The sequence below is a fragment of the Vipera berus genome (assembly GCF_964194415.1).
Source record: "Vipera berus genome assembly, chromosome: Z".
Taxonomy (NCBI): domain Eukaryota; kingdom Metazoa; phylum Chordata; class Lepidosauria; order Squamata; family Viperidae; genus Vipera; species Vipera berus.
The window spans coordinates 106,652,382-106,676,754 of record NC_138205.1 but is presented as its reverse complement, the minus strand read 5'-3'; the positions used below and the strand labels follow the sequence as shown (position 1 = coordinate 106,676,754).

The following is a 24,373-nucleotide window of genomic DNA, read 5'->3' as shown; positions in this document are numbered from 1 at the left end:
AGGAGCAAAATTTTACTCCTCCGAACTGACGCAACACTACTACCGGAAGCGTGTCCTGGTTCCGGGGAGGGGGGGAGATAGGGCGGAAAGAAAGGGCGGCCATTTTTGAATAGGTCTCAGTGACCAGACCCATTAGGTTCCAACCCAGGAATGTAATAACCTGGGCGCCCTCTGCTGACGAGCGCCCAGGTTTCCCCTAATGCACCGGAACTACAATTCCCAGAATTCCCAGCCGGCAATTTGGAAAAAGTTGTCCGAGAGTCCGAGGACGGAGTAGACGTTTTCTGTTCCTCACCTCATGGTTCTTCGATCCTACCTTCTGCTATCCTTCTTCCGGCCACCCCGCTCGGCCTCATCCGGGGAACTAAAGGAACTCCTACCAGGGTCGCTGTTACCGCCTCCCTCCTAAGGCGGAGGGAGAGGCGCGGCGGAAACTTGGCATGCGCCACTGGGCATCAAGCTGGGCTGAGACTCATGAGGCGTTTTGAGAACCTGGCGCCCCTGAAAAGCATTAGGATTGGGAATTGCAGTATTCCCAATGGCCAGGCTGACGGAGAATTCTGGGAAATTGAGTCCCTGGAGTGCTTCAACTGGAGGAATGCCAGCATCTGTTGTTTCTTCTCTGGTTGGATTGATTGTAGGCAAGCACGGTGATAGTAGGGGAGCAGTCACCAAGCTACAGAACAGGATTCATTTTGTGTCCATTTAAAAGATTGTTTTTGAAGAAGAGCGTGGCCTACCATTTTTATGTACAACCCTCTCATTTGCATGTCTTTCGCAAAAAAGCCTCACCTTGCCGTTTATATTGGAGGTTTGGTGGCTCTGTTGTAGACAAAAGGAAAGAAGAAACTAGCAGGAAGGTAGCTGGATTTCATTACAATGGCGATGGATGCACCATTGGAAGAGTTGGACCAAGTTAGGGACAGATCATCATGGAGAAAATCTATCTACATACTTGCTAGGAGTCAGTGACTTTATTACACCTAATCAATAAATCTGTTGTGGAAGGATGTTTGCCCATAACAAGATAGGCATCCTGAATCTGGGCTGCAGAAATCCAGCAAAAGACTGTCTTCTGGCAAAAGTTCTTTTCTCCCATCTAATGGTCTTTTGGATTTTTGCATCTGAGATATATAAGCCTGGCCCGTGGGTCTTTTCAAGCTATTTTCCAGGTAAGTTTTAGGCATGTGATTCTGCCTTGAGGAATCACATTTGACAGCCAGCAACCACAATGACATCTCCAGTATGTTTTCTTTGATGTGCCCAACTGTTGAATCAAGCCCATAATCTTTTTAGCTTTTTGCAATTAGTCTTACATGTATTGGTTAACATAATCAACTTCCTGAAATAGATACAGTACTCGCCCTGCCCATGCATTTAATTCCTAAAGCGGAGACCAATATTTCACTTCTCCATTATACTTCAAATAAGAATAGATTTGTGTAAATGATGAGAATGAATGGCTGTGACTCAGTGGTGTTATTTGTTGTAATAGAGGTTTCTATAGAAAAAATGATATTTGAATGATATGTTTGTGGAAGTGAGAATACTATAACCCTTCAAATGCTAAGGAGCCCTGATGGCACAGCGGTTATAATGCGTATTGTGGGCAAATTCTGTCCAGAGCCTGGAGTTTGATCTTAATGGGCTCAAGGTTAACTCAGCATTTCATTCTTCTGAGGTCAGAAAAATGAGGACCCAAAATGTTGGGGGCAATATGCTGACATTGTAAACCTCCCAGAGAGTGTGGTAAAGCGTTATGGGCAGAATAATAAGTCCAAGTGCTTTTGCTATTGCTTCCAACTAGTACAGGATGATGATTTTCCCCACTAGTATAAACAGCATACAGCCTGCAGAGTCCCCCCTCCCAAAAAAAGGATCTCCAATTTCACACTTTATGTTGTACAATTAAATCTGGCAAACACACATATCTCATATAGGAATGAAGTTGTGGTTCTCCAGGTATTGCTAGTCTTCAGATTTATAACTCCCTGAACTCTTCTAACTCATTTGTTGGCCAGGAAGATAGTCAGTCACTATAATCAGATTAAAGATTATCACTGAGCAAACTTTACAGTTTTTCAAAAACTTATATGTATATGGGGCAGATATTGGGGCATATGGGGGACTCCATGGTACTCTTATCCCACAGCGATTAAATCTTGATGTAGCTTTAAGTAGTCAAGTGCAATATAGTCAGGCTCTAGAACTACATGTATATATCCCATTTGTGCATTAGTGTATCTGTAGAAGTGTACATCTAAGGCAGACATGTCAAACCGCGACATCACATGACATCGTGCAACGTATCGGGATGGTTTTGCCATTGCCGGCAATGGGGTGGAGGCAGCTTCCAAATGACGCATCCGGCCCATGGGCCAGCAGTTTAACACCCGTGATCTAAGGGAAATTTTATTGGCTATTTTAAATCTAGATTTTCAAAACGGAAATGGTTTGTAGGTTAGCACAAGAAAACAACAATGACTATTCTACCATTAGGGCTGATAAAGTAAGCCTAAGTCATGCTAGTAATTGTATACGGAAAGATATGTATCTTTTGATTTCACAAGGGTTTTTGTTTCTCTAGAAAAACAGTTTCAGTGGAGTTTTTTTGTCAGAGCTAGCAAACTAAAATGTCAGCTGGAAGGAAACTGCACAAATAGTTCTAAGATTCTGTCGTAGTTTTAGATAATTATGATCAATAATTAGTCATTAAAATTAAAAAAATACATTTCTGGCACAATCCTAAGCCTTACTTTTATTTGATAAGTTGACCCAAACTGATTTTCAAGTGTGGGGTTCGACAATTTGCAAAATTTGAGAATATCAATTTAATTTAAATTTTCTATGGCTGCCACTTTAGGATTAACCTTTAGTTCCATTCATTCTATCCAATTATTTTTACTCTTTAGCCCAAGAACACACCTTCATATCTTTGTCATTAAGTATACTTTCCATAAACATGAAGTACAGTATTAATTTAATGGTTTACATTTTTACTTGCTCTTTAGATGATTTAGATTGGATAATGGATCAGTACAACATTACATCTATATATAATCAGACATACTAAATCTGGACTACTCATTGTGAATAGAATTTGAGCGCATTAAAATATCTTTAAACTTTAGATATTGAATCTAAAAATGGAAGGGTTGGTACATTTGTAGATCATGGCTTTGCAAATGTTGTGGACTAAATGTCCAGCAGTCACAGCCCACAGGAAAGGAGCCTGCAAAGTGTAGTTTGGCAAAGCCAGGCATATTATTTATTTAACAATAGATAAGAGATTGCCCAATCTGCTGCCCATCAAATGTGTTTGTTATTTCCAATAGGATGAAAACCAGTCAATGAGTTTAATTCAGTATTTTGCAACTGTTGCCAAGTTTGGGAAGCACTGGATAATGATTCTAACATAACTGGAAGGCAGAGTAAATTGAAAGCCATTTCTACTTTCTGCGGAGATGAGCTACGGTAGAGCATATGTTCCGTGATAGCCTGTCACTCCCATATATTTTGCTTTTACAGAAATCAGATTTTTTTAAAAAAAAAAGGAGAAAAAAACCCTGTAAGGATAATTTTTAGTTTTGTTAACTGGATTTTTGAAATCAAATATCCCAAAACAATATTCTCCTTTTGGAACGAGGATGCATTCCCCGCCAGGAATATTAAACGGTGAAAAAAGACGTAGCCACTTAAAGCGAGGACAGGGATGACGTTATGGGTTAGCACTGCCCTCATCCTGCCTCGCTGACCGGAATCGGTACATGCTGAAATTATGTTCTAGCATTTCCGGTTGTGTGTTGAACGCGCGGGGCAAAACGAACAGTGACTCTCACTTGCAATCTTCAGTTGCCCGGCAGATGGCGGCGCTAAAATGGAAGCTTTAGTGTCAAGAAGAGACTTCCCTGTGTCGCTCTTCGGGCAACGTTATGCGTCATCTCAAGTCTCGGGGCTTTACCATCTTGCGCGGACCCCGACGTAGTGACGTCAGCTCTGAGGCAGGCAGGAGGGGTGGGGCTCCGCTTGCTGCCTGTGTGGCTGGAGGGAGGGGCCAGGGCGGAGCCGAAGTGGTTTCGGTCCCGCCTGCTTCTTCGGCGGTGTTGAATAGGGAATACCGGACGGAGGAAGGAGCTTCGCCAGGTCTATTGGAGATCGCGGCTCCCGTTCCGGGATGGGGCTCCTGTTCGCCAAGCTGTGGAGCCTGTTCTGTACGCAGGGTGAGTGACTAGATCGAGCAGGAAAGCCATAGCAGCAGCTCTGCTCCCGCGAGGCGATGGCAAGGGGAAGAACCCGGGAGGCAATATGGATCCGAGTAGGCAGACTGGGCTTTGGTCGTGGATATTATAGCAAAAGAGGAGGTGGGTCCCGCGGGAAGGCCGATCCCGGTGGAAAGTAGATAGAGGGGGGCTCTCCTGGAATGGGTTGCAGCCCAAGGCGAAGCTTAGAAGGCTAAGTAAAATCGGCTCTGGTGTGGACTGGGATGGGAGCCCACAAGCAAAGGAGAATCCCAGAGCTATGGATCAGATGAGGACGTGGGAGAAAACTAATGACAAATCCTTTCTGTATTGTTGCTGAGATAGCGCTAGGAACACGTTCATGTTGCTGAGCTTGACTGAGGGGCTTTCCCCTTTATATTACCTGCGTTTTATCCTGAAATGTCATAACATGTTCTGTCTTTTCTCCACCCACCTGTTCCTCCAACAATCCTAAGAGTGGCTAGGCAGGAAAAGATAGTTTCAAATCCATCAACAGCTAGCTAGTGCAGTATTCCTCATTTAGACATTAAACCAGAACACCATTTCTCACCTGAGCAATATTAAGTTATGTGGACTTCAATTCCCAGAATTCCCTAGCTAAAATGCATGCTGGCTAAGGAGTTCTAGGAGTGAAAGTTCACTAACTGATACTGAACTGAATTCTACACAACTTAAAGTTAAGATTGTGAAACACAGATCTAAAGTAGTCAAATATTTGGGACATAGGTCATTGATGGTAAGAGTAGATGATACGTTTAGGTTTTGAATCAAAGGGGAATAGAGAACTGGACTGAAAAGAAAGCTTCTTCTATTGTGCCTTTTGGCCTTGGCTCCTTAGGGAGAAATTTTACTATATTAAAATGTAAAAATATAAGAACTTTTCCAGTCACTCTTCCAGTATTATATACCTGAAATTAGTGTGGCCAATATTTAAGTATATGTACCAGTCTTTTTTATCTCTAATGAATGGAAAAAAATATTTTGCCAGATGGTTTTTAGAGACAAAGTTTATGAAATTTTAAAATTTTATAAACCAAAGACCTAAATATTGTCTGCCAAATTATACATTGATTGTATACTCTTACAGTAGTTAATCATTTTAAGTGTTGGTAATGCAGCATTATATTGAACTTGAGAATAAACTTTTGATCTCTTTAATTGAAATACACACACAATCACACACACACACACACACACACACAAAATCACACACACACACACACACACACACACACACACAGAATGAGAATGTAGGCATACAGCCATTCTGCTGCAAACCACAGTAAGGTAAAGGTTCCCCCGCACATGCGTGCTAGTCGTTTCCAACTCTAGGGGCCGGTGCTCATCTCCGTTTCAAAGCCAAAGAGCCAGTGCTTGTCCGAGGACGTCTCCGTGGTCATGTGGCCGACATGACTAGATGCCAAAGGCACACGGAACGCTGTTACCTTCCTACCATAGTGGTCCCTATTTTTCTACTTGCATTTTTACGTGCTTTCGAACTGCTAGGTTGGCAGAAGCTGGGACGAGTAACAGGCGCTCACTCTGTTACGCGGCACTCGGGATTCGACCCGCCAAACTGCCAATCTTCTGATCGACAAGCTCAGCGTCCTAACCCACTGAGCCACCGTGTCAAACCACTGTGCAAACCACAGTAGCATGATAAAAAAACTACAAATCTGTATTGATAAGTATAGCTATATTCAATCAATTTAAAATCAAATTAGCATTATAACAATTTTCTTTCTTCTCTTATCCCCTTTGGGGTTATGCTCCTCAGTATCTAACAGAAAGGCCTAATTTGACCTTTGACTCTAAAAAGTTTTATATTCCTGGGGAAGATTGCCTGAACTGTGTGAAACATCTTCAGCCTGTGTTGTTGGCCACAGATCTGAGAGAGTGGGATAGAAACAACTTTCTCACACTCAATTTTATCATCAGAGGACAGTATTCTTCAGAAGATTCAGTAGTGATTCTGGTATGAGAAGCCACTCAAAGATATTAATCAAAAGTAACCTTGGTTGTGGTGACTTGTGTAATAGCTTCAAGTAGAAGATTGACCTGCACCTTAGTTAACATGGAGCAATGATATGATTTGCTTGTTTTCAACCTACATAAAATGTGAGTTCTTCTATTTTGATTTAGCATGGTGTGTTAGCAAGATTCAACTTTAGTAAACAATCCATGGTTAAAAATCTTGTTTTATGAGTGGATCCATAATTTCAGTTATTAGGAAGAATTGAAATGAAAAAGTGAAATAATAACATTGATTTTATGATGCTAGCTATCTGTCTCCTAATATTTGTTGCATTAAGCTGATACAGTTTCATATGTACTGTAATTGAAAGACTTCTCAATTTAATAATGACTCACAACCTTGATCTTGAGATATTTCATGAGATGTAGTTTCAAGCTCCTGAACCCTTGCTCTGTGTTTATTTTTCTTGGTAGTAAGTGGGATTGTTTTAAAAATATTTTTACAGGTAATCCTCAACTTGTGATTACAATTGAATCAAAGTTTACATTGCTAAGCAAGGCAGTTGTTAAGTGAATAGCGCCCAATTTTATAACCTTTTTCACTACAGTTGTTAAGTGCATCAATACTATTTTTAAGCGAATCATACAATGTTAAGCAAAAAATTGGCTTTCCCCACTGACTTTGCAGAAAGGTTGTAAGTGGTGATCATGTGACTCTAGGACATTGTAACCATGTATGCCAAAATATTTGCCAAGTGCCTGAATTTTAATCTTATGACGATGGGGATGTCATGACATTCATGTTCAGAGAGAGTCATAAGTCACTTTTTTCAGGGTTATTGTAATTTTGAACGTCTACTAAATGAATGGTTGTAAATAAAGGACTAACTAAACACATGGTTGTAAATAGAGAACTTTCAATATAGCTGTTGATATTTGTAAAACAAACATTAGGAGACTGAGGTTGTCCAACAAACACACTGTGCTTTTCTATATATGCCCCTAGACTTCATTTTTTTAAAGAAATAATGATACTTGAGGAAGTGTTTGGTAAGTATGGAAAAATGATATAGGAACAGAATCTCTTTTATGCCGGAAAACAGTTGTCTGACATCACTTTTAAGTCAAATTTCTAGTAATTCAAACTATTCTATAATGAAAACATATAATATTGAGGCATATAAATGAAATAAGATAGCTGTAGGGCATATTAAATTAATAGGTAGATTACTTATAAGTGTTATAATTTTTACAACTGCTTGTTTTTATGCATTGTAGAACACAAAGTGATAATTGTGGGACTTGATAATGCTGGCAAGACTACAATTCTGTACCAATTGTAAGTATTTCAGTATATACTTCTAGCTTTCAATCCATGAAGCTAATAGTGTTGCAGTATTTCTGCAAGATTAATAAATTTTTGAAAACTAAACCTTCCAAAAAACAGAAATATTTTAAATTCCTGAATACTAAATAATAATCTTAGAGCTTGAATGTGTTTTTCAGTATGAGTATACATTTTAAACAGTACTCGGTTTAGTTCTTCCAGTATATTAAGAATTCCCGTAATCCTTTCGTATCAGAACTTGATTGATAATCCAGTTTATTGCCATTGGTGAAAGAGTAATTGTCCTATTACTGTTTTAGTTTGTACTACTTAGTTTACATATGATATAATACTGGCCTATATGATTTTCTTTGGAATATTTCTTTCCTATATTGCAATTGACTTTATGGCTTATTAGAATTTGTTGTTCTAAAGGACACTGGCATGTAACTGATATGCTGGATGTCAGCACAAAGATCAAGTATTGAAGTCTGTCCAGAAACAGAACATTCTGGAAATGTTGTTGAATCATTTATGCTGAGAATAAGCGTGTGAGAGAATATCAAAAAGAGTTTCTTATATTTAGCCCTTCCTAAAAAGATACCTTACACTGTTAAATTTTCATATATGGCACAATGTTAAGACTTCTAATGTAACTGAACTTAGACGTCACCCTCACCGTGTAATGGAGAAAGTAGAACTGGATCTTGTAACTTTGTTGTCTGAACCTAAAGTCCTCCATTGACAGGACAATGTGATTTTGTATGTGAGCTGATAACCCCTTCCAATTCTGATTGACTTTTGGTTGCAGACAACAGATCTGGTAATCATAATTGATACTCAGCATATGGCCTAGATGTTCTGATTGATACAAACAAAGGCTCTGAAACATTTCATATTTGAATCCAATGTTGCTATGGAGCATGTATGTAACTGTTGTCTGCAACTCTAAACTAGCTAGGATCACGTGGCAGCTGTTGAAAGTAGCTGTTCAATGCCAAAAAAACTCATGATTGATTTAAAAAGCTATAGAGATGCTATATTTGCATTCATAAACCCCTTTTACAATTTATTTCCAAATTATTGCACATTCCTTTTATAAACTTCTTTGAACAATGGTATACCAGAATTGGTGAGCAATATTTATTTAGTGTATGGCAAATATGTTAAAAAGCACATTGCAAAGGGTGATGAGCAAAACTGAGCAAAATATAAAGACATAATGAAAATCCCTCCAAAGGTTTTTTGGGTGTTTTTTTTTTTGAAAGAGAACAAATTGTGCTCACTCCCTACCTTTTGGGTCAGAATTACTGTATCAACATTAGTGGACCAAATTGGACTAACAAAATTAGTGAACCAGAGGAATGCTGTGGATGTAATTTACTTGGACTTTAGTAAGGCATTTGATAAAGTAAATCATAACCTACTACTTGATAAGATAGAAAAATGTGGGTTAGGCAGCATCACCACCAGATGGATTCGTAGCTGGCTGATAGGCCATACTCAGCATGTGGTCCTCAATGGAACTGCATCTACACAGAGGGAAGTGTGTAGTGGGGTGCCACAGGGCTCTGTTCTGGGCCCAGTGCTCTTCAACATCTTCATCAATGATTTGGATGAGGGGATAGATGGGGAATTCATCAGATATGCAGGCAACACCAAGCTGGCAGGAATAGCCAACACTCCAGAAGATAGGCTTAAGATATAGAAGGATCTTGAAAGACTTGAACACTGGGTGCTATCTAACAAAATGAAATTCAATGATGAAAAAATTAAGGTTCTACATTTAGGCAAGAAAAACCAAATGCACAGGTACAGTATAGGTGATACCTTGTTCAATAGTAGTAACTGTAAGAGGGATCTCGGAGTCCTAGTGGACAATCACTTAAATATGAGCCAGCAGTGTGCTGCAGCTGCCAAAAGAAGCCAACACAGTGCTAGACTGCATTAACAGAGGGTTAAAATCAACATCACGTGAAGTGTTAATACCACTACAATGCCTTGGTAAGGCTACACTTGGAATACTGCATCCAGTTTTGGTCACCACGATGTAAAAAAGATGTTGAGACTCTAGAAAGAGTACAGAAAAGAAAAACAAAGATGATCGGGGGACTGGAGGCTAAAACATATAAAGAACCGTTGCTGGAATTGGGTATGTCTAGTTTAATGAAGAGAAGGACTAGGGGTGACATGGTAGCAGTGTTCCAATTTCTCAGGGGTTGCCACAAAGAAGAGGGAGTCAAGCTGTTCTCCAAAGCACCTGAAGGCAGGACAAGGATGGAAATTAATCAAAGAGAGAAACAATCTAGAACTAAGGAGAAATTTCCTGACAATTAGAACAATTAATCAGTGGAACAACCTGCCTCTGTAAGTTGTGAATGCTCCCAACACTGGAAGTTTTTAAGAAGAAACTGGACAACTTTTTGTCTGAAATAGTATAGGGTTTCCTGCCTGAGCAGGGGGTTGGACTAGAAGACCTCCAAGGTCTCTTCCAACCCTATTATTATTATTATTATTATTATTATTATTATTATTATTATTATTATTATTATTATTGTTGTTGTTGTTGTTGTTGTTGTTGTTGTTGTTGTTGTTGTTGTTGTTGTTGTTAACATTCTGGGCAGTCTCCTGGTAACTGCATTTTAGATCTCTTTAAACAGACCATCTTTTCTCTTTCTTTTTAGCTTAATGAATGAGGTGGTTCACACATCTCCTACCATAGGCAGTAATGTTGAAGAAATTGTAGTGAAAAACACACATTTCCTTATGTGGGATATTGGTGGACAAGAGTCATTAAGATCATCCTGGAATACCTATTATTCAAATACAGAGGTAGGTGATTGTTTTACTATGATTTTTGCCCCTTTATGGTATCAGGGCTATTTTGGTGCACTGTTTCATACCCAATAGCTGTTGGGCATGTTGAACTTCAGGTTTGTGACCATGGTCCGGGGCAGTGTTCTTCAACCTTTCCAGGTTGGTGGCCTGGTGCAGAGGGAAGAGGGGGCATTTTTTTGTGAGGGGCAGGTGGCAGACGTGCACACAGCTTCATTTATAAGTGCGGCTGCGAGCATTGGAGCCTGCTGCTTGTGTGAGTGAGACGGCACCTGCACTGGCCCACCACTATAGACCATTGCCTATAGTAGCCCCCAGCCCCTAGATTGGGGACCCCTGGTCTAGGGAACAGATTTCTTGACATTGGTGGCATCTTCAGAGGCAAGGTAATCACAGACAACTAAACAAGGAATAACTGGGTTCCTGTCTTTATAGCTAGGTGTCCTGACTTCTGAATGGCCTTTAGCCAAGCTGGTTTGCAACAGGTACAGGTTAATGATGGCTAGTCTCTGATTGGTTCTTTGTGTATGCCCAATGCTGATTGTTCATGTTGATGGTATTGGGGATTTGTGTGAAAAACCTAACAAGGATAAATACTGCATCTCACTTTGAGATGATTCTGTTAAAAAAGAGCGGGAGGGCATTATTATAAATACATCAGCTGGTACCAAGGTTCCATTCTGCCCAATGCTATAGCAAGTGCTTGAGATGAGTTTTAAAGCAGGATATTCCTGGAAAGACAGTAATAGAAAAAGGCTTTGCTTGGAGTCTCTTTGTTTTTAAGACTTCCAAGAACTTGCCATGAGAAGTACCACATGGTATTGATCTCTGAAAATCCTGAAATGGAAAACAAAAAGTTATTTCTAGAGAGTTTCAATGCTAAATGCTTTGATTGTCCCTGCTCCTGTTGCCATTTGCTTCAGAGAGGAGCAGGAACTTAAGAAAGAGTAGAAAAAGAAGCTATGGTGCTCTTGTTTGTGCAACAGACTTATGCAGTTGCACATACATGAAGAATTTCATCTTCTGGGATACTGCCTGTTTTACAACATATTTCTTCAGTTCTTTCTTCAACTCTTCGTCTTTCCACAGTTTATAATCCTTGTAGTGGACAGCATTGATCGTGAGAGGTTGTCTGTCACAAAAGAAGAACTCTACCGAATGTTGGCCCATGAGGTATTTCATTTAGTCTTGACTGTATTCTTTATGAATTTCCAGGATTTATATCAAGGAGTAAATAAAAATCTCCAAAGGAGGATTGTTGCTGAGAAAATTCTATGGATGTATTTGAAATCAGCATTATCCTAGTTTGGATATTCCTGGAATGTCAACTTTAGTTTGGATCTTAAGTGCTGTAAAAATGGATGGCAGAACCTGCCAACTAGTGCAGAACAAGAGTTCCCGTTTTATATCTCAGTTATTTCGGAAAGTTTGACAAATCTCTGAAACAGCCTTCTGGGAAGAAGAAAGTATTTCATTGGCAAAAAATTATGAGGTCCAGCAATGGAGAAGTACTTTCCATTGATGGGGAGACAAACTTCGAAAATGGCTAAAATTTCATATTTTAAGGTGTTGACTAGATGTTTGTTAAACTTACCTGTCGTTGTGCAGTACTGTCTAAAAAAAGAGTGTCCCTTTCTGGCATCAGGGAAATGCATCACCACCTTGTGTAAAAGGAATTGTGAGAATTGGCTGTACATACCGGCATCTCGGGTGAATCATTTTTGTCCATCATTAATGATGGGAGATGGGGTGTTACCCCCCCCCCCCGTTGATAGGGCTCATAACTGGGCGTTCTCCTGGATTCACGGCTCAGTTTGGAAGATCATATAGGAGCTGTGATCAGGGGGGCTTTTGCCCAGATTCGCCTGGTGCACCAGTTGCGACCCTATTTGGACCGAGATGCCCTACGCACAGTCACTCATGCGCTCGTTACCTCCCGGTTAGACTACTGCAACGCTCTCTACATGGGGCTGCCCTTGAGGACCACTCGGAGGCTTCAGCTGGTGCAAAATGCAGCTGCGCGAGTAGTAATGGGAGTTTCCCGATACTCTCATGTAACACCTCTTCTCCGCGAGCTGCATTGGCTTCCAATTCTCTTCCGGGTGAGATTCAAGGTGCTGGTGATGACCTATAAAGCCCTAAATGGCATGGGTCCGGATTATCTCAGGGAGCACCTGCTGCCAGCATCAGCCTCCCAGCGTCCTGTGCGCTCCCACAGGGAGGGCCTTCTTAGGGTTCCGCCGGTTAGGGAATGCCGACGGATGGTTCCAAGGGAGAGGGCATTCTCTGTGGGCGCGCCTGCCCTATGGAATGAACTGCTGGTAGAACTTCGGACTGCCCCAGACCTTCGCTCGTTTCGCCGGGACCCTAAAACTTGGTTGTTTGATCTTGCTGGCCTGGACTGAGGGGGTTTTAATGTAATTTTAATTTAATTTTAATTTTAATTTGTTTAATTGTGGGCTAGTCTTATTTAATTCTATTTTAAAGTATACTTATTTGTATTGTTTTAACTCGCCCTGTAAACCGCCCTTAGTCCTTCGGGAATAGGGCGGTATATAAAATCAATTAAATGAATGAATGAATGAATGAATGAATGAATAAAAAATAAATAAATGTGTGTGTGTGTGTGTGTGTGTGTGTGTGTGTAGAAAGTAGCATCATGGTTATCCAAGTTATCTAAATATTGCAATTTACAGGATTTACAAAAAGCTGCCGTACTCATTTTTGCAAATAAGCAAGATATGAAGGGTTGTATGACTGCAGCTGAAATTTCCAAGTATCTAACCCTTAGTTCTATAAAGGATCACCCATGGCATATTCAGTCCTGCTGTGCATTAACAGGAGAAGGGTAAGTATCATAATAAAATATTTTACTTTAGAGATACTTACAATTTCTATATTTCTTATTAAAGTTATGTAAATATTTCTAAATACATTATTAATACTAGCTTCTCAATTAAGGAAATTGTTAATAAAAAGAATGATTATAATGCCATTAGTTTCTTACAGCTTAAACTAAATAAGAAAACATGAACATATTTGTGAATATTTCACTGAGTAATTTTCAAAAAGCTTTGAAATCACTCAGCAGTTTGCTTTATTAACTCTTTCCTACTTAATCAGATATTTCAAATCAAATACTTTTTACTATAGGGCAGAATGGAAATGTGTGTAATATACCACAGGATAATTCTAAATTTGGGGTCACTGGATAGAAGGCAGGTATATTAAAATGAGCTGTAGTAGACTCAGCTATTGTTCACTATCTTTAAACAGTTTCACAAGTTCAAGATTTTTCTGTTCAGGAGTATTTGTTAATTGAAGAAACCTAGATTAGGGAACTTTGACATAATGTCCAGATAGACTTCTGCTTTTTTTCTTTAACTAAAATCATTATGTTATTGTGCCTGGGCTTGGCCTAGAGCAGACTGGGTGGCAAAATGCTAAAGTGGTACAAATGTTAATGCCTGCCTGCCTGCCTGCCTGCCTGCCTTCCTTCCTTCCTTCCCTCTCTCCTCCCTTCCTCCAGTTAATTTCCAAGGCAGTAATAGCGAAAGCTATGGAAAGATCTGGATTCAAGGCAAACATCAGAAGAAACCAATGCATTTTGTTTAGGTTCTTGACATTTTGCCTTTAAATAATGATCTCTTAATGGAGACTACTAGTGCTACAATGATTAACAAATAAATATTTGTTAAGACTTGAGTTTTATTCTTTTCTCCCAGATTGTGCCAAGGGCTGGAATGGATGACTTCCCGAATTGGAGTAAGATAATTCCTCTGGATTGGAAATGTGAATTTTCCCATGGACTACCCTTTTTTGCTTGTCTGCTTAGTGTAGCAACAGGTTTAATTTAAAAAGGAAAAAAAAACCATTTGAGACCTCCACAACAAGCAACACTTGAATCAAGTGCAGCTAGTCAAAACTCAGAGTATTTTTTAAACGTTTTTAAAATGCACTAGTCTTGATGGATAAACTGTTCTCCTACAACATAAGCTAAAGAACTATGCTTGTATAACCAAATTCGCAGTTGAAAAGGTTCCTTCTTCCAGCTTAATATCCTGTAGCATTGGTCAATTTGCTTCCCTTTTTGTTTTATGCTACAACATTAAGCTTTAAGACTTCCAGGATTATAGATTTTAAAGTCAGTAGATTTCCAGGGGATGGGAATTCCAGTGTCAGTACACATGACTGGAATTCTCCAACACTGAAAGGATTATTTATTTGCTATCAATCTGTTGCCTTTTACCATTATATTTTTGCCTGAGAAAGTATACACTTTTTTCTTAAAGCGTATGCTATAAATATTTTATATATTGAGGATTTTGATAAAATGATTATAGAAAAAGTCATGTTATTCAGGAGGGCTAATTGTACTGCACTGTGTTTTAGCAATGCATATTTAACAGAGAAAACTATTCCAGTATAAGTAGAGATCTGTTTATCAAATGATAGTACATGTCATCTCAAACACTTCAGGATTCTGTGCTATGAGTCAATGTGACCCTTTAATTGGATTCAAATTATTGATTAGCAGAATTAAATTCTTTGAATGATGTGAATAATGTATGAAATAATAAGTTTGAAAAAGTAACTGCTAATTATTCATTGAAGAAAATTAGAAAGTATGCTTGAAATTAATTCTATTCTGTGCAAATTGGCCCATGACCTTTTCTTATAGAAAGCTGAATTATTAATGTGATTTTCTTCCAGAATTAGAACTCGTACTACATATCAGTGTCTTATTTTGTATAGACTATGTGAATGGCTTGTGTTTTCATGGACAGTTACTGTAAATGTCCCACTAACAGTATTATGTAGTAGTTTTAAAACTCAAAGGTGTCTGTTTCTTATAAAGAAGAATTTTTTGATATGTAGTAATGCTGGTGCTGTCATGTGACATCGAAACTGATTGTGGACCCTCCTTGATCTCCTTGCTATGATCACAGAGGCAGTTTATGGTTTAAAAAGTTGAAATCTATAATACATCTAGAAATGGCTAGGCTGGGAAAGGCCAGTATATTTAAGTATACAGTTACAAGCCCCAATAATGTCAGGAAGTGATGCAAATTATGACATTTCTGCCAGTTGCATCATGATACTTGTGATTATGCTTCTCAAAATCAGACACTGATTTTGATGTATCTAAAAACTTCAAAGGTAAACTTTTCAATTCAGCATATTCTGTACATGAAAGCCTGAATAGAGAACTCATTTTGACTTAATACAAAAGAAATGTGTGCTATAGTTTAAAGAGGACTGTATCTTCATGAGGAAACAATCTTTTAGAACACAGGTCCCCAACCTTTTGGACACCAGGGACCAGTTCCATGGAGAGAGGTTTTTCCGTGGACCGGAGAATGTGTGGTTCTGTGTGCTGCCTGCATCCCGTGGATGGGGCTTTGCTTGTTTGTGCAGACTGGTTGCTGGCATACCGGGGCCCAGTACCAGTCCATGGACTGGAGGTTGGGGACCCCTGTTTTAGAAGGCACAGTATTTCTTGAAGCCTCATTTTGTATCAGAAGAAAATGAGAAGCAAATGTTTGAGACACAGAAGTCAACTCTTGTGATTTTATAGATATATCCAGGTAGTTTTCTTGGTTACTACTGAAATGGTATGTCATCTCCTTCCTTGTAACCTGAACCAATTTAGTTTTCTGAGATCAGCCAAGTGAACAGTTAATTCTACCATTTCTTCTGGAGGGCATTTTTCCATTCCATTAAATTTTCTAAGAGCATTTTAAAAAAGGGTATCAAATGGGTCATTTAGCTTTAAAACTCACTTTTGGAAAAGGCTACTTATTCATTTCAATTATTAACTGAAATTACATTTACCAGCCACTGTGATAGTTATGAAGCAAATAAGCAAGCAAGAAAACTGGGGTTATTTATTATTATTTATTATTATTTATTTCAGATTTGTCCCAGTAGCATGTATGCGGTAAACTCAGCATACTCATACATGGACATGTGCATGCAGTAACATGCACATGTGTATTCATTTAATAACCGAGTTACCTTTCATTAAAATAAGAACTGTTGCTTCTCCATAATTTTGCTTTGCTTATTCCTGGTATTTATCCCATTACACATTTCTCTGGAGAAAATATCTTTAAATCTAATTTCAAAGGAACTCTTAATTGAAATTTAGTTATATATCTATCCCCTTAATTCTGTTCATCCTTTTGATGTTGTCAACTACAAATTGTTCTACTGTACCTTTTAATAACCCAAATTCCATAACTTGAAGGTACAGATAGAGCTTGAATAGGAACAATAATAATCTATAGAATAACAATTGATGGATGGTTTCTTACTTGAGGCCAATACGGTTTTTGAATCCCTGGATAGATGTGTCTCATCATCTATTAATTGTTTACAAACTAGAGATGTGTTAGAGTTGGGATGTTTTGGGAACATCTGTTCCACTATCTCACTGTGATTCTCTCAAGTCCAAGATGAGTCCAAGAGAGTTTTAACAATTTCTGATCCATGGTTCTTCTAATTCTTTGCCCTGCTTGTGTCCTATGTGAAGATATATGATCATTTGAAAGGAAGGTTTAAGCGAGATAATATATCATAACAGATCATTTTCATTCTTCCTTTGACTCCATTTATGATCCCCACAGTAACTGAAAAGATACCATTTTTTTCATAGAGGAAAGCAGTATGTTTTTAAATCTCGGCTCTTTTATGGTGTGGAATTTGGAAAAGCTGGCCCATTTTGGTATTATCATTTCATATGGTCATAAGGTTTTATCACTTTTATATTAAATGGTGAGCATGGCATTGGGCTGTAATTATGTTGAGGTGAATTAAATTGCGTGGTCATGTAAAACCCTTTGTGTTGTAGAAAAACTGCTGGGAACGCAATATTGTGGTGGGGCAAGAATGAGAGAGGCTGATTGGCCAATAAAACACCACTGTCAAGAATGAAACTTTGGCAGCTATGTGCCTCTTCATTTCAGCTTGCTATTAGAGTAAGGGGGGAGGTGTTGCTTTAGAATGGATTAAATGGAGAAATAAAACCTGTAGGATTCCACTGAAGACCATGAGAGCCTGAAACCTTTCCAAGGACCCTGCAGCAGGTGTGGAGAGGAACCGTCTGCTTCTTCTCCACACCTGCTGCAGGGTCCTCGGAAAGGTTTCAGGCTCTCACAGACTTCAGCAGAATCGTAGAATCCATCTAACCCATTCTAAAGCAACACCCTCCCCCTTACTTTAATGGCAAGTTGAAATGAAGAGGTGCCATAGCTGCCAAAGTTTCATTCTTGACAACCACTCTTACTGTGTTTGTACCCACCTTTTGCATGCAAGTACGGTTGGTTCTCTGAATCGTGACCATGGATTTTATTTCTTAAATTTGGATATATTACGTTTTGCATTTCTGTAATGAGCAGTTGGTTCAGTTCCAAAATTCACTGAACTTGTACTGAAATAAAAAATGAAAATACATATTTAGGTGCTACGGACTACTTTGTTGGTCTTATTTATTAAAGTTGTTTGTCCTTTAGCAAACGAGCATCCAGAGAATTTGTCAGCACTGAGGACTCATAAAATCGGTTAATACCACCCTCTTCACTCCCCCCACAGTCATGTGGCAAAAATAATTCTGCACATCACCAACATTAGTTCGGTAATTTGATAAAGGAGATTTACTTAGTACTTTTGAAATGTTATCCCTTATGTTATATTTCCGGTAGCAGTTGGGTTTTTGTGGTTAGCTCTTAATTCCTGTGCTAGCAAGAAAGACTTCCTATTATGTAAATATCAAATTATAGAAGTGTTTCTTGTCCTAGCAGATTAGAAGGGGGAAAAACTATTGTGGGAACTTTTTTTTACAATCATGCACACAAATTAATAAGGGACACGGTGGCTCAGTGGGTTAGGACGCTGAGCTTGTCGATCTGAAGGTTGGCAGTTTGACAGGTTGAATCCCGAGTGCCGCATAGCAGAGTGAGCACCTGTTACTCGTCCCAGCTTCTGCCAACCTAGCAGTTCGAAAGCACATAAAAATGCAAGTAGAAAAATAGGAACCACTCCGGTGGGAAGGTAACAGCGTTCCGTGTGCCTTTGGCGTCTAGTCATGCCGGCCATATGACCACAAAGATGCCCTCGGACAAGTGCTGGCTCTTCGGCTTTGAAACGGAGATGAGCACCGGCCCCTAGAGTCAGAAACGACTAGCACGCATGTGCGGGGGAACCTTTACCTTTACCTTACACAAATTAAACTAGAAAAAAGAAATTGTAACAGATCTGAATGAGTACTGTATAGCCTTTTGAATTTACCCTGATTATATGCTTCAGGTAAGTTTGTCATTTTCAAGAGTAAGTTAAGGAAGTATACAAAATTTCTGTTGAAGGGAGCTTATCTGAACATGCATACAAATTTATCTTGATCATATTAATTTCATAGAAAAATGAAATACTTAAAGCACACAGCTGACATTAAAAATTGTCGAAAAGTCAAATCAACTTGTTAAGTAGTCCTCAGGTTTTAATGTGTTGCCTGATAGAGGTAAGATAAATTTCTAGCCTTATTTAGGAAGACGAGAGGTTTTAACTATGGAAGGGATTAGTTTATTCAGGCGGGAATTAAGTCATGTACCTTTTTTCCTAATGAAAAGGAAATACGTAATGTTTTAATTTGTACTTAATGGATATTGTGAAACTTTTGTTTCTAGTAGGATCATATTCTGAATGCCATATCTCCCTATAGCATACTTAATACTCCTATATATCTAAATCCACATGGATAATATGTTCCCATTATGCATAACCAACAAGTTCTGTATCAAGAGTATGTACAGACTGTTCATTTTTATCTTGAGATGTCATCTATCTAACCTTTGAAAGTGCAATTTTGGAGAAAATAAGTGGCAAAGATAACAATTCTTTTCTGTATTTGATGGAAAAAACCTACCTGTAGACAATCATCTTATTGGAGATAAATAAAAATCCCAATTTCACCAATTCTTTTAAATCAGAACTTTTTGAAAATATAAACCATGGTAGTTGCTTTAGATAACAAGTGCTCAGAAGAGAATCTTAAGACTAAATGTGATGCTATTATGCAGGTCCAATAGTTTTTAGTCACTTAATATTCTGCTAGGAGTATTATTAGCCATTCAGATTCTTTCACTATTGGCCATGGTTGGTAAAATGGTACCTCACTTTAATAATGTTCAAAGGTCATGTATTTCTTTGGCCTATAACAAATGATACAGCTAGTTGCTATAGTCATGAGATTCTACAGAATATAGTCGTTATACCTCTTCCTTTAAGAGTGCAACCCAACTGAAAACGTTTTAATCCTAAATTACCAGCTATGTATCTGTGATGCTGCCAAAGGTGAATTCACCATCCTAACAGAAATGTGCATAATGCCTTAGAGGGGCAAGTATGGTGAAGAACTCCAGAATGTATAAAGTTTTCAATCATAGACATCTCATCAAATATTTGAAGAGCTATTTTTCAATGTGATTGTGTTGTTTTATGTTACTGCACAACTAAATCTGCCTATGGAGTGTTGCCATCATTTTGGATTTGTAGACCTTTGAAGGGAGCTTTGCTCAACCAAACTGACTTTCGATCAATGGCAATATTTCATTTGAGTGATATCATGAAATAATGTGGGTTCCTTGTTGTTAAAGAGTGAAATACTAGTATTCTATTACCCTGCTCTAAAGCCTTCTGTGATATTCATGACCTAAAAGAAGCTTTTATAAAACAAGCACCTTCTGAAGCTTCCCATCAATTACTCCAAGCTTCTGAGGAAATGCAAGACACCTGGGCAAAAATACATCTTTGCAAATAGTAAAGGAAGGCAGTCAGTTGATGTAAAGCATTTTTGTTATTTTTTCAGTAAGACATGTCTCTACAGCACAAAAGATTTCTTGAGACAAATTCAACTTGCCCTACTCTATATATTTCATTATAAGGTAATGTTTGTATATCATCCAAAATACCACAAGATCAAAGATCCAGAAAGCAATATTTGATTATGTGTGCCAAAAGTTTAAAATGACTCATTGTAATACAGGAGCTCTTGAAATTATGTTAAAAGCCAGAGGCTGCCAATCCCAGCTGTAAATGGACAATGTGTTAAAGACAATGTTGAAGACCGAGTCATCTTTTGACATTTATGAACTCTACTTGACCACTTGGACAAATGATGATAAATAGGCAAGAGAAAGAGTCTTCACATCCTTTCTCTATACTCTTGATTTCAAATATAATAAATGTCTACTAGCATTAATTGGTAGCTTTTAATTATTCAATACTCTGCACCCAAAACAACTACAGTATCAGCATTTTTTCTTTTTAAATGAGATTTTCTACTTGAGAACTCTGAAAATGTGGCTATGTGAGCAATCTTTGCTACCCAAAGAATGGTCCGGGCCAACCTTTGCTGCATGAGCTGCATTGGATGTTTACTTCTAGGTCCAATTCAAGGAGTCAGTTATGACCTTTAAAGTCCTAGATGAGATGGTGTCAGGTTGCCTTTGGAACTCATCAGCCTATCCATCCAGTCAGGTAGGAAAGATATGTTGCAGACCCTGTCAGTTAAAGAGAACTTTTTCTACTATTGCCCCCTGCCCTTTGGAATATTCTGCCCCCAGAGGCAGGATAGGCCCCAGTTTCCTGACCATTCAAAAATATCTTAAGACTTGGCTCTTCCATTTTGCTTGAGACTTGCAAAGGATCACACAGATTTGGGGCTGGCTAGCACCCTTGGGGCATTCTCCCCACCTTTTAATTAATTTTTCATGTTGAATTTTAAATATTCTTACTTTTTTTTAAAAAAAAAGAATGTAAAGAATATAATTTAGAAGAGATCACATACTTTAAGTGCAGTGGATTTGGGTTTAGTCTCTGAAATCTCATGCTAAGAGGACCAGGAATTGGATAATGTAAAGATCCTCAGTGAGAAACCTTTGTGACTTTTGGAATAAAAAGGTGGTTTGGATATAATCTGGTTCTGGTATCAAACACCTGCAAACACGTTACTTTCCTTCTTCATCTGTTTAATACAAAAGTTGTGAACAAATCGGAAATACTAATCTTATGGCAAATAAGAAAGTGCTTACATGATTACAATTATGTTTTTCATCATAATTGCTCCTTGCTTTACAACCCAGAAAATACCCCCATCCCACCCTGGCCATTTTGCAATTCTAACATTGTATCTGCAATGAATTTATAGGGAAGATATTTCATCTAAGACCGCTAGGTGTCACTGAAGGACTTTGTGATATACAATTCCAACTGTAAGAAAAAGAACTGGGAAATGTGAATAAGGAGCATTACCCGAATGCTCTTAACCCAAATGCTCTCTTGGTGACAAAGAATTTTTTAAAAAATATCAATCCAAAATTGCTTATATTATGCAAGTTACAAGAGGTACTTGCAAAATGTATGTTGCAATTCACTGTCATCTTTCTTAATCCCAAATATTTATTTATTAAATTTGTATGATATCCAAAGCTTTTGATTCCAAATTCTAAAAGGAATCTCGTAACAATTAAAATCCTTTAATTTATCCTCCTTCCTTAGAAAATGCAACACATTTGTTATGAAATGGAGAAAATAAAGGAATGCCATGTTTAGCAAGCTGGTTGTGAGTGTAAATAGCCAGGTAACACACTGAATTAAGAATACTATCTGGGTGGCTTTTTTTTTTTTTAGAAAAGGGAGGGAAAAAATATTTCTGTAGTAAGAAACTTGAATTCTCCAAAAATTGTTAGATACTGTTTCTTATTCAGCATGATCAAATAATATATATAGTAGAAATTACATGTCCCTCCTCTTTTGTCATTACGTTAAATATAAATGAAGAATTCTTATTTCTTCTGTCTAGTTTCTATGTGGCCTCTTATTAGATTTAAATACACATGTTTTCCTTGTATATTAATATCACCAAAGTCTCGAATTTTGAGTGTGCTGTCTGGAGACAATCAGGAGGTAGCCTAAGATGAAAGTGGATGTTGCCTAGTTGCAGATGGGAGACAGATTGAACAAGAGCTTGAGAATCAGCTTGTGGAAGCATCTGGATTGAGGCGGAACTTGACAAGAAGCCTCCAGAGCTTCGTGGTTTTCTTTTCCTTCCTTTGGAGCCCAGTCATTAAGAATAAAAGAAAAAAAACCCCATACAGTACAGCTTGAGTGCCTTTCCATCAACCGCTCTAACAGCAGAAATACAAGTCATCTCAGAGCAGAGGTTGCATACATGCATAAGGTGTTCTCAGGAACTTACTTTGGGGCATAATGAAAGAACTGGGGGAACAAAAGGGAGGGCTAGGGTAGATAGCATCTGGCTTGTGTCAAGGAAGAGAGCATTAAACATAAAAGGTCCTAAGTTCCTTTTTCCCACGAGAGGGATGATACGAGGTAAATGATGGGGGACTGACCAAAAGAGGTTAAGGGGGGGTTGAACCGGGAACTCTTTATAAGGTTTTAGTTTGTAGAACAATATTAAGTCCTGTCTTGTATTCCTACAACCAAGCATGTCATAGTAAAGATTCCTTTTGGACTAGATTTGGCTCCAAGAGTTTTGTCTTCCTAAGACGTGGTTTGGGGTGGGTCCTGACATCTGGAAGACTTCGAAGTGATAAGACATGGTTATTCAAGCTTCTCTTAAGCAAGTTCCAGAGCACTCCAAGAGCTCTTATTCCTAGCAGATCCTGTTTTGTGAGGTGGGAAAATGTTGGAAGATTGTTAGAGTTCACAAAGATCTGTAATCAGGAGGTCAGTCATTGAAGGGCTGAAAGAGCATTAGCCTTTATATTCTACTTTTATCCAAGGAGTTCGTCATGCTTAGTAGAACTTTCTCATTTTAACATGACAGGTAAAGAGATTGTGACCAAAAAAAAATATTTTCATAGCTGGATTAGGACTAGAATTTTGGCTCTCCCCTTCTTAGATGGACAATGTAGCTATTAAACGTTGTTCTTATGAATGAACTGCCAGTAAGAACAAATGCTTCAAATAAACAATTCTTGGGTTAAAAAAAAATCCAAGCAATCCTATCTTGATAACAATCTGATCTTTCAATTCTATTGGGACACGTAATTTTTCTGAGGTGGTGGAGTGGGAAGAGAGCAAAACAAAAATGAGATTGTATTGAATTTGTTTTCAAGTCAAACTAAGTTAATGAAAAAGAGTTAATATAATTACTCTAGTGGGATTAATGTTTTTTAAATGATTAAGCAAGGACCTATTGAACAGAGCTAAACAAATTTTGCAAATTAAACGGTAGCAGAAGCTTATAAGAAGAGAGGAAGAGGAAATATAATAACTTTAATATATGGTAAAATGTGTGAAATGTATCACTTGCACAGCAGTAAGGGAAGAAGATCAAATGCCTAGAAGTCATGAAGCTAATATTAGTTAATTATCTTCCTAATTTGTAATCAATAGATTTCTTTTACTAGTATAAACACTACATTAGTTTTACATGTAACCATCCCATCAGTAGCAAACATGAATAAATAAGTAATATGGCATTTGTCAGAAGTGTTTACAAAGACACAACAGAATAGGCAGTGTTTCCTGAAAATAGGTTAATTAGGATTTCATGGGATTTTGCCATGAAACTGGAATAAAGAGTGGGGACTGCCTAAAATTGGTTAAGATAACTTTTCTTCCTTCTGCTTAAATGTTAAGGAGCAACTCATCCTCAACTACAAACTTGTTTGGAACACAGTAGCTGGAAGGGAAAAATAAAAAGCTTTTCACATGGATTTTTCAGGTTCATTTCATATTAAGGTCTGCTTGCTTAGCTATAAGAACCATTCGTCTGAGCTTGGTGGTAGATTTCTTAAAAATATTCTCTCTCTCTCTCTCTCTCTCTCTCTCTCTCTCTCTCTCTCTCTCTCTCTCTCTCTCTCTCTCTCTCTCTCTCTCCACTCTCTCTCTCTCTCTCTCTCTCCCACTCTCTCTCTCTCCCTCTCCCTCTCCCTCTCCCTCTCCCTCTCCT

At 38.3% G+C, this 24,373-nt stretch overlaps 2 protein-coding genes across 6 annotated transcripts in view; one reads left to right on the top strand and one right to left on the bottom strand.

Annotated features, from left to right (window-relative positions):
- The window catches only part of NSUN6 (NOP2/Sun RNA methyltransferase 6), a 28,039-nt gene extending 27,658 nt beyond the window's left edge, over positions 1-381 (bottom strand). For both annotated transcript variants that reach the window (XM_081343528.1, XM_081343526.1), the window contains exon 1: positions 296-381. The gene's annotated coding sequence lies outside the window, so the exon portion shown is untranslated. The remainder of the gene's footprint in view (positions 1-295) is intronic.
- A 43-nt stretch (positions 382-424) lies between these two features.
- The window catches only part of ARL5B (ARF like GTPase 5B), a 45,488-nt gene continuing 21,539 nt past the window's right edge, over positions 425-24,373 (top strand). Inside the window, exons 1-6 of one of the 4 annotated variants that reach the window (XM_081343530.1) lie at positions 438-1,172; positions 7,512-7,572; positions 10,245-10,392; positions 11,485-11,568; positions 13,092-13,243; positions 14,121-14,187. In XM_081343530.1, the coding sequence (XP_081199656.1) occupies positions 1,010-1,172; positions 7,512-7,572; positions 10,245-10,392; positions 11,485-11,568; positions 13,092-13,243; positions 14,121-14,169 (657 nt within the window). In that variant the 5' untranslated portion in view covers positions 438-1,009 and the 3' untranslated portion in view covers positions 14,170-14,187. Of the gene's footprint in view, positions 1,173-5,928; positions 6,378-7,511; positions 7,573-10,244; positions 10,393-11,484; positions 11,569-13,091; positions 13,244-14,120; positions 17,828-24,373 lie in introns of those variants that run through there. The other 3 variants (XM_081343529.1, XR_014028446.1, XR_014028447.1) reach the window with 3 other exon arrangements.